The sequence below is a fragment of the Mercurialis annua genome, linkage group LG5 (assembly GCF_937616625.2).
Source record: "Mercurialis annua linkage group LG5, ddMerAnnu1.2, whole genome shotgun sequence".
In the NCBI taxonomy this organism is placed as follows: domain Eukaryota; kingdom Viridiplantae; phylum Streptophyta; class Magnoliopsida; order Malpighiales; family Euphorbiaceae; genus Mercurialis; species Mercurialis annua.
In genome coordinates, this window is record NC_065574.1 from 8,911,084 (window position 1) to 8,921,400 (window position 10,317).

General features: G+C 29.2%; 1 protein-coding gene across 1 annotated transcript; it reads right to left on the reverse strand.

Annotated features, from left to right (window-relative positions):
- Positions 1-563: 563 nt before the first annotated feature.
- On the reverse strand, positions 564-3,720 carry LOC126682865 (protein DUF642 L-GALACTONO-1,4-LACTONE-RESPONSIVE GENE 2-like). The gene is made up of 3 exons (XM_050378631.2): positions 3,573-3,720; positions 1,946-2,458; positions 564-1,284 (listed from the first exon to the last, which is right to left on the reverse strand). Exons 1-3 carry the CDS (start codon positions 3,640-3,642, stop codon positions 746-748), a joined length of 1,122 nt encoding a protein of 373 aa, XP_050234588.1. The 5' UTR covers positions 3,643-3,720; the 3' UTR covers positions 564-745.
- Positions 3,721-10,317: the final 6,597 nt, after the last annotated feature.

Here is a 10,317-nt window from a genome sequence, read left to right on the forward strand (position 1 = left end):
TATATGTCCTAATTAGTTTTATTCCAATGATGAACTAATTATACATCGTATTGCTATTTGACTGTCACTTTTATGTTTTTCAGTCAACTTTTTATTTTATAATTTTAAAATAAAATAATTAAAACATATTGGTTAGAATTATTTAAATTTTATTTTATTTATGGATAAAATTTTATATGATGTTTTAATTAAAAAAAGTATACGATGTGGAAAGAATAAAATATATTTAATTACTCATTATATTTGTTATAAATTTAAATTAAACTAAATTTGTTATTTTGGCAAATCTGTTTTGTATGTATCACATTTTTTCACTATCCAGAGAAGTTTTGTCATTGTATAAATATATTTCATAATCTTAATTTTATTTAAAATTGAAAAGGATGCATATACATACTTGATTTTTTGATAAAATAGTACTTTATATCATTAAATGCTAGACCCTTAAAATTATAAATTAGTACAACTCTAACTAAATTATTTAGAAAATTTTCACTAACAGTATTTCATAATGTTCATTTCTTTATGATGGCATAGATGGGGAAAATTGTTGACATAAGTGATAAACAACAATAATCTTAATGACAAATCAAGTCATCTTTTTTTTTCCTCAACAAGTCGAATAGTACTACTAGTATACATTAATAAGTAATACGACATTCAAGTCATATAAGCTCGAATTCGATCAAGAACAAACAATCAATCAATCGCATGAGCCACGCAATTAATCAATTTAAAAACTCAATCACAGAAGACGCCTTGGATTACGAACACTAATCAACTTAACATCATCTAACACAGGACCGCAAAGCGAACCAGAATTGTCACTCTTCATGCTATAAAACGAGCTCAAAAACATAATCCTCGTCCTTGTCGAAACAGCTTTGAACCGCAATTTAGCAGCCTTGAATCCGCCTTTGCCTTTCGAAACATATGGAACTTGGATACTGTCCTTGCCTGCATACGCTTCGATAACCATTGAGCCTTCACAAGCATTGTTGGCATCACCAATGTTGAATGTTAGGACATAGGTTTTGTTAGGAATGGTTTTAACTACTTGTGCAATGGCACTTTCTTTTCCTGCTACGAGTTCAATTGCTTTTTTGCCTTGTGGGACTGTGAAATGATCCGAATCAATGTATTTTACGGCTTTTAGAGATTCGATTATCCAGCCTGGTAATGGACTGTGATCATCTTCTATGTGTGATGGAATTAGTACTCCCCAGTCTGTGTTGGGGAACACATAGGGTCCTTCTTCAAAATTTCCATTCTTCAGCAGATTGTCTATTGAAATAAATAAATTAGCAAACAAGTTAATACACTGTAACAAACATCTCTATAATATTGCACGAAAACTTGTCGACTATTATGCTTCGATATTTCATTTTCAAAAACACTTCTGGAACTTTAAAAATCTATATTTATAAGTTATGACTTATTCTTGTAAACGAAATATGAACATTATAGAACTTGATGTGGATATTCTAGTGAACTAATTTTATGAGTACATGCCTAGTCTGATTGGCTCGAATTAGACATATGCTTGGGCCTGGATGGTGAGGCCCATCCAAGCCTGCCCAGCTTGAGAGGATTTGAAATAATTGATTTTGATATCAAATTAGGGGGATATCATTCCCACACTAAATCTGTCTTTTTTAAATTAGGGGGATATCATTCCCACACTAAATCTGTCTTTTTTACGGACAGGCTATTGCTTTTAATTTTAATTAAAATTACATGTAAACTCAAAAAAGCTCAATCCAAATCCGTATAAATCTCATTGATGGGCCGGGCTTGAACTTGTATATAAAAGAGTCAAGCCCGGTTGGGCCGGTCCGAATCCATCAGATACGGACTACGGAAATGAAAATGTAACGCTAAAACGTAAAATTCAATAAATTTCCGTACAACATAGAGAGTCAGCAATTGTGCTAAGAGCTATTACCTCTTGTACGTTTGGGATTGGACAAGTACTTCACCGCAACCGAGTCGAGAAGCGGTCCGCAGGCCGGATCCTCCTCGACACCCGGGTTATGAATACTGATCTCAACTTCAGAGTAATCAGCCTGAAAAGCCCAAGAATACGAGTCCCACCCATTGCTGCTATACATTGTCTGCATTGGTAGAATCCCCCAGTCATTTGGCTCATTATTTGGTGAAACAGAAACATTTAATTTCTCCTCTTGGGCACATGTCCGAGCCACATTGAAAGTTATAGCATAATAGCTGCCTTTTTTAACACTAATCTTCTGCTTAATGGATGCTTCATTGCCTAATCTTACTGCAAAAGCTCCACTAGGCACAATTAGAAGCATGTCACCCTGTTTTTGCCCTGATTTAATGTATTCAACATATCCTGAAATTTCCCAGTTTGGGATGGCTTTTTTTGCTGTTATTACTGTTCCTTTCAGTTCCGATGGTTTCGGTCCGTACTCGAAGTTCCCATTCGGTAATAATCCTGAAATTCATGTACATGTATTAGAATTCAGTGGATTTAGTCGATCCATTACGGAAACGGAAACAAAAACGGAAAATTTTAAATTATTTATGTGCACGGTATTTTATTAATTTAGACCAGCAAAGCTAGACTGTGTTTGCCTTCAAATGTAAGCTATCAATTAATAAATGCTTTTGGTACCATCACATGGACTGTTCCTCCTAACCCTAACCCATGTGATATAAAGAATTCTGTGACAGGGGATTCTTCAATTTCTCTCTAAAAACAAATTAGGTGAGCTATTCTATTCTAGTACTCCACAGTTTATTGAAATGATAAAAGTTAAATAAGGAATTTATTCATGTGCATTAATTATTTTCTGCTTTTTTTAGTACAACTTCATTAACTACCTGGCTTGTGGTCCAATTGGGAATTAAGTTAAATTAACATTATTGCTTTAAATAAAGAAAAATAATTAATGTTTCTGTAAAATTTAAGGCTGAGATTCTCAAGAAGTAAAGGTTGCTATTCAAATCTATCTTGTAGTACTAGTAATTCTTATCCAACAACCAAGAACATGAAAATAAATGCTCTTAAAAGCTGAGTGAGCTAAAATGATAACACTAGCAAATTTAACTCGACATTGGAAATTTTAATCATGTACTATATCTATCTACTTTTGATGTATATTTGCCATATATATTAGTATGATTTTAAAATTTTATCAATTCAGTCAATATCTTTTGAATATTGTTAATATATTTATAATTCATTTATAGCTGACATGACGAGCGTCGTATGTGTCAAATATAACTAATTTTATACACATGAACGTATAAATGTCAGCTATAAACTAGTTGTGGATAATATTTAACAAAAACCGAAATATGATGGACTAATTTAATAAACTTTCAAAATCAAAATATATTTAACAAAGTACATTCTGCATTTATAATTCTATATGACAAAACTAAATCCTTACATAAAAATTTGTTTTTTTTGTGTGGCATATAACGAAACTTCAACAAACATAAACATATACAAAATTTGATCTTGCACCAGCAATATTTTTAAGAAAGAATCCAAAGAAATTATTAGTGCACTTATAAAAGAAGGGTAAGAAATGGTAGGTTACCATCAGTAACTGAAAATGCGACATGGAAGGTGGTGCAGAGTAGCAGTAGCAGCACAGTCTCTCTGTACATTTTGACTGTGTAGATCTATGGAGGAAGAGAAATTAGAAAGAATGAGAAGAAGAACTGTGTTTTGAATATGAAAATGATAGAAGCTGAGCATGGGCTTTTATTTGATTTAGCCAATGAATAAGACATTGGCTTTGCTATTTATTTACATCCATGCCACTGGAACTATCCTTTTACATTGCTTTTGTTTCTTCCTATTTCCATGCAATGTATTCAAATCCCTAAAATGTTTGTAGGATATGTTTTATTGAAGACAAAGTAACAATATATTTTTTTTTTATCAGAGATAGAATTTGGTGTTAGCAAAAACTAATTAGTATTAATATTTATTTTTTAAATTAGACGAAACAACTCTGTGGATGTACAGAAGGACTTAGCCATTAGGCTAAATCCTCAAATACACAATATTTAATTTTATAAACATGAAAAACTTTGGTTTACATCCTTAATTTTATGGTCTTGTTATGCCGGTTTAATTTGACTAGATGCATAATTTAATTCCTGAACTTGTATTTTTATCCATTTAATTTTTTATCTTTCATTTTATTTATTTCTTTGACATTCTAATTTTAATTTTTTTAATCTTTAAATAGAGAGTGGCGCATAAACACACCGATGTAACAAGAAAGGTGACTGAACTATCATCCAGTTTGAGATGGAATATAAGATAATTCAAAACGGAATATCAGAAGTCAGATAAATGAAAAGGTACAAGATAATATAAAAACAAACGTAGAATCGTTTTAATAAAAAGACTCATAATTATAGAATAATTAAAATCAAATTCAAAATTAAAAAAAATTATGTTTAGTTTAAAAGTTATAGATAGTGTTTTTATTTTTTAAGTTTATTTTATCTGTAGAGATGATTTCATTTTTTTATATATAAAAATAAATTTAAATTTAAATTTTATATGTTACTATATTTAAACTTTATTAATATCAACATTAAATAAATATTTTAATGTACAATGATTTGTTTTAAATTTTAGAAGGATAATTTTAAAATGTTGTTCTAATTTTAATACACTTTATCATATCAACATTATCGATTTATTTGATCATGCATGGATTTTAGAAGATCATTACCACAATTTAAGGACCGGATATCTTGGTATTTGTTACTAAATTCAGATACTGAAACCAAGCTTAATTAGTTAATTATTAATTTGATTTGGCTCTTTTTCAAAAGGAAATTTAAGTAGATATCATTTGGGGAAGGTTGGAATTATTGGCAGTCTGTTGCAAAATGGTTGTCTAAATACACAGTGGATGGAGAAAATTTTAAGTAAGTCGAGTCTACTACGTTATCCGTACACAAAATTAATTATATTATAAAAAATTAATTAAAATAATAGTAAAATTGTAATATTATTATTAAAATCTGAACACATTTATTATAAATATATGAAATATAGTTTTACTATCATTTTAAGAGATGTTATAATAATAGATTACAGATGACGTGATTAACTCGGTTTACCTAATAATTTTCCGGATGGACTATACTTTGTCTTGCAGTACTGTAAATAGGGTGAGATGATGCACATGGGACTCAATAATGAAAAGGGATACGTGGTAGTTCTGAGAAGGTGATTGCTGTCTGCGATCTATATATACACTAATTGACACCAATACCCTTCAATCACACACCACATTTCAATGCTAATTTCCAAGATTTGATCAAATTTTCTTGTCTGTAGCTCGTGTGCAATTAACACAACGCATCAGACCCAAACGTGATCATGAACCAGATCAAATGGCTTGGCAATGCAAACCCATGTGCTACAAGATGAGCATAATATTTTTTGGTTGAATAAAATATAGAAATCTTTTTTTTAATCAACATAATAATCTTTATATTACCTCGGAACAACAACAACAGTTACAGTGTCCGAATCAGGATTAAATTATAAATCTGACAAAAAAGATGATCGATGCTATAGATATAAACGATTTAATCGCAAATCTACCTTACAAACCTATAATTAAAAGGTGAAATCAAATAACTACGCTATAGCCAGAGACGAAGCTAGGGTAGGGCCAGGCTGTGCCTGGGCCCTACCTCAAGCTTCTATAAAAAAATATTTTTAAAATATCTTAATTGATTTATTAATTTTATAAGGCTTGATAATAGAAAAAACCCTCCATTTAATTTTTTTTTTCATTTCGACGTTACAATTTTATCCAAATTACTCGAATTCACACATTTGGTTTTCAATTTCACCCTAAAAAATTAAATCATTCACTTGAAAAAAATATCAATTTGATCCTTTATTTTTAGCATAATATTTAAAAAATACTAAATATTTCAAAAAGAAAAAAAAATACTCTTCTCCATAAATTCACATAATAATAAAATTTTATTTTAATATTATTATATAAAAAAGAATCACCGCTACACTTCTTCGTCCACTCCGCGTTTTTCCCGACTCTGACATATGTTTAAATAATTAATATTTTTTAATTAAAGGATATAATTTGTATTTTTTTTAAGTGAAAAAGGGTCAATTTGGTTTTTTAGGATGAAATTGAAAACTAAAGGTGCGAATTTTGGTGAATGGGACAAAAATACAACATAGGGGTGAAACTGAAAAGGGATTAAAAAGTCGGAATTTTATTTATGATTAAGCTATTTTATAAATATACCTTAACTTAAATTTATAAAAATGTACTTTAAATGTATATTTTTCATGTCATAATATTTTAATTTATTTTAATTAAATTGTGCCCTACCTCAAATTATGGTCTAGCTTCGTCACTGGCTATAGCTGAATATAAGTTTAATTTTTTTAGAAAATCTGCATCTTGTAAACTTGAAATGTCTCGAAAACTGCTGAAACCAACATAAATTTGCTACAAATAAATTTAAACCATAACAAAAACTGCTTATATATTGACAACATAATGATAACACATCATAGCGGCGAAACAACCTCACCGGTATTGTAATTTCGTTAAGTCAAATAATTAACCGGCAATACCGTGAACAGATCTATCGAGATACAACATATATATAGTATCCCGGTAGAGGCTATACGAGATACACCAAAGGACGATCGAGACACAACATATAGCATGTATCTCGGCTCGTAATAAGCTAAGTAACCAAGATATAAAAACATAACTGGTATCTTGATGAACACAATGTCTCGGGAAGTATGCGCGCTTAACAACTTTACCACAGAAGAATATCTGACACGCGAGAATGTTCCCTACGTTGCACGCATCTTACAGCACAGCTCGGGACATAACGGAATATGCCAACTCAGCTAACAGAAAATGGGGACCAGAGAAGGAGAAGGAAAATCTCGGCAAAGGTTTGCACGAGTTGGTCTATATAAACCAACTTATGTGCAAACCCTAAAGGTACTTTTTTATTTACTCATTTTAACTCTTTCTTTCTCTTCTTCTTCTTTCTCTCACCAAACTAACTTGAGCATCGAAGCGAACGGCCGGTGTCCCCCACTGGTATTCCATCTGACCTCTGTTTTTCCTTTATTCTGATCAGGTAACCCGGAGCTCGGAGCTTCAATAAATTATCATATAGTTTTTTTGATTTATTCAAATATACAAATCTTTAATTTAACTTAAATATAAAAACAATTATAAATACAAATCTTAAGATAAATTGAATGATCGGATAAAAAATACTCCCTCCGTCCCACTTAAGAAGGAACATACCCATTTTACACATAAATTAAGAAAATATTAATTACTCTTGGTTTTTTTTATTTTGCCCCTATTAATTATTGTCTTCTAGTTTGTGTGAAGAGTATTAGTTTTAATTATAGAAAGACAAAATAGGGGTATAAGAGAGAATTCTTTGTAAAATGGCACAAAATTCATGATTTGGCCTTCTTATGTGGGACAAAAAAAATTGAGATATGTCCCTTCTTAAACGGGACGGAGGGAGTACTCTTTTTGTCCTGTTTTAAAAGGGACATCTCATCTTTGTATGTCCCATTTAAGAAGTCCATGTCGTAATTTTTATATCATTTTATATAAAATTCACTCATAATCCTCTCTTATCTTTCTAAAATTAATGACTATTGATTTATACACAAATTAAAAAATCAGCATTAATAAAGATAAAATAAAAAAATAAAGTTTTTTTTAATTCATCAAAATCATTAAACCAAAAATGAAACAGTTACATTATAAGAAATTCAGGACAATTTAAAAATTAAACACGATGACTTGACATGAAACAGAACATATTGTCTTATTCGCAAATTTTACTTACGAAAATAAAAATAAATTATTAACTATGCTAATTTAGTGCAATCTTCAATCAGTTTTTGATCAAACTTCTCCAATCACCAACAATGGCATCTGATTCAACCACCGCCTGATAGATCTTCCATAAAAAAGGGATAACAAACTTTTAAAAAAAAAGCAACAAACCTTTCATAAATAAAGGACAAAATAAAATTTTCAAAAAGAGACAAAAAATAAATAGAATTAATATACGTCGTAGATGATTTTATTTTATTGTTGAAAAATTTTCAATTTATCTTCACTTCTTGATAATTTGATTGGATATGCGTTTCTTTGACAAATTCTAATCGATTAAGAAAAAATAAAAAAATTGATCTATTTATTATAGTTTCCTATAAAACCAAGATAATATAGTTTAACCATTGACGATTGTTGAAAAAGAAATAAGAAAAAAAATTAGGCGGTTAGGGTTTTTCAGAAAGAAAATAAATATTTTAATAATTTTTCTTCATGGTTAAACTTTCTAAATTTATGTGTAAAAGTCATTTGTTTCTTTTTAAACGGGACGGATATATCTTACAAATTTTTAAAAAATAAATTAAATAATTGAATAACAATTAGTATAAAATTTAATTCTTTGAAAAATCTACTACAGTAGATCCTCTAATAATTAATACTCAATAAATTAATAATTCTAGTAATTAATAAAATTTTAGGGAGCCAATTTGAATATTACGTCTTATAAAGTATTTAATAAATTAATAATTTTAATAATTAATAAATTTTTAGTCCACCATGTATATTAATTATCAGAGGGTCGACTGTACTTAAAACCTTAAGTTACAATAGAAGATCATTCATGATAATAAAATTTTAATCGAATATAAAAAAAATATAATAAACAAATCTCTCGAACAAAAATGGCAAAAAGAAATAGAAAAAAGTTGGCGAGACGCTTTAGCGAAGCTTAAGGTATGTAATCACTTGAGCGAAGCGAGAGGAGGAGACTCTGACAATGTTTTCGCTTAATGAAATTCTATCGTAGATCGGACTATAACACAAATTATTTAGTAAGAAATCAAAGATTATTGTCTCATATCTTCATCCTTAAAATTGAAGCTCAGAAAAAATAGATATCAACGGTCGTTTAGTTAAAATCAGTATCCCGTTATGTATATTTTATTTTTAAGCATAATATTTGATTCGAGTATAATTTCAGTTTCTTGATGCACATTTACTACGTACCCAACTAATTTATGAGTTTTGGTTTGCTTATATTCGTTTTTTGGTCGGCAATTATGCAATAAACTAATGTTGGGTAACATGTGCATGCAGTTAGTGAACTCATGGAGAGAAGGTATCAAGAAAAGCTGACATTGGTTTGATTATATCAAGATTTATGCTGCATTCTACCTGTCATACTCTGACTCTAACTGCTTTTTGTTTTTATTTTTATTTTTATAAAAGGATAATTTGGAGATGTTTATGTCCCTGCAAAATTTGTTAAAGCAAATGCCCATTTTCTGGAAAAAAGAAATGAAGATTAACTCTGACTCTCTTCTCCCTAAAATCAAAAAACTTTTTATTCTTCATCTTCTTTAAGAATGGGAAAAAATGATTTTTCCGATTAACCGAAAAATTATTTTTTTTTCCGTCCATAATACTATTAATCGAAGATCTGCTCTTCTTGTTTCAATAAGTCTTATTCTATGGTGTTTGTTTGAATTTCATTTTTATTGAATAAATTTTTAAAGTCTTTTATCTCCTCTTTGATCTATTCAAGCTTTAAATTTATGTTTTTATAGATCTAAAAATTGAGATCACTTATAGATCTATATTGAAGATGGGATTTGAAAAGTTTGAATCTTCAAGAATCAAGCGGTTTCAAGATCGTATTTTCAATTTGAACCATGTATGTTAACTTTTTGATGGTTGAAAAAGCCCTAATCGATGACTGTATTAACAGCTCTCGTCATTATTTTTGAATAGTTCTTTTAATTTGTTGAAGAACCATTCATCAATGTAATTTTCATTCTCATCAATGAAAGTTTTAGCCTTTGTTAAAAAAAACAAGTTGGAGGCTATACACGATAAAAATGAGAACAGAAAATTACAAAAATAAGATAAAAAAATTTACGCAAGTCGAAGGTAGCATTATTCTGTCAAATCGACGTGGATTGTTAAGCGCTGTATGCACGCAACGGCGAAATAATTGTTATTTGTATATAATAATTCGAGTTAATTAATAATTTGTCTATTTAATTTCTATCTTTAAAAAGAAAAAACCTAAATTTAGTTATTAAAATAATATAACTTTTATGGTTTATATTTTTTAATTTTAGCCGATTTTTAGATTTTAATTTATGATATAACCATTTATTTCGTTGGCGTATAAATATATCAATCATATTATTTCATGTTTAAAATTATTAATAATAAAAGGATAAATAAAAACAAT

Bases quoted from the DNA above. Each gene is read 5' to 3' on its own strand.
- LOC126682865 (XM_050378631.2), bottom strand. From the start codon at position 3,642: ATGTACAGAGAGACTGTGCTGCTACTGCTACTCTGCACCACCTTCCAT. The intron at 2,459-3,572 runs GTAACCTACCAT...CATGAATTTCAG, and splicing joins CGCATTTTCAGTTACTGATG to GATTATTACCGAATGGGAAC. The intron at 1,285-1,945 runs GTAATAGCTCTT...TTATTTCAATAG, and splicing joins CAATCCCAAACGTACAAGAG to ACAATCTGCTGAAGAATGGA.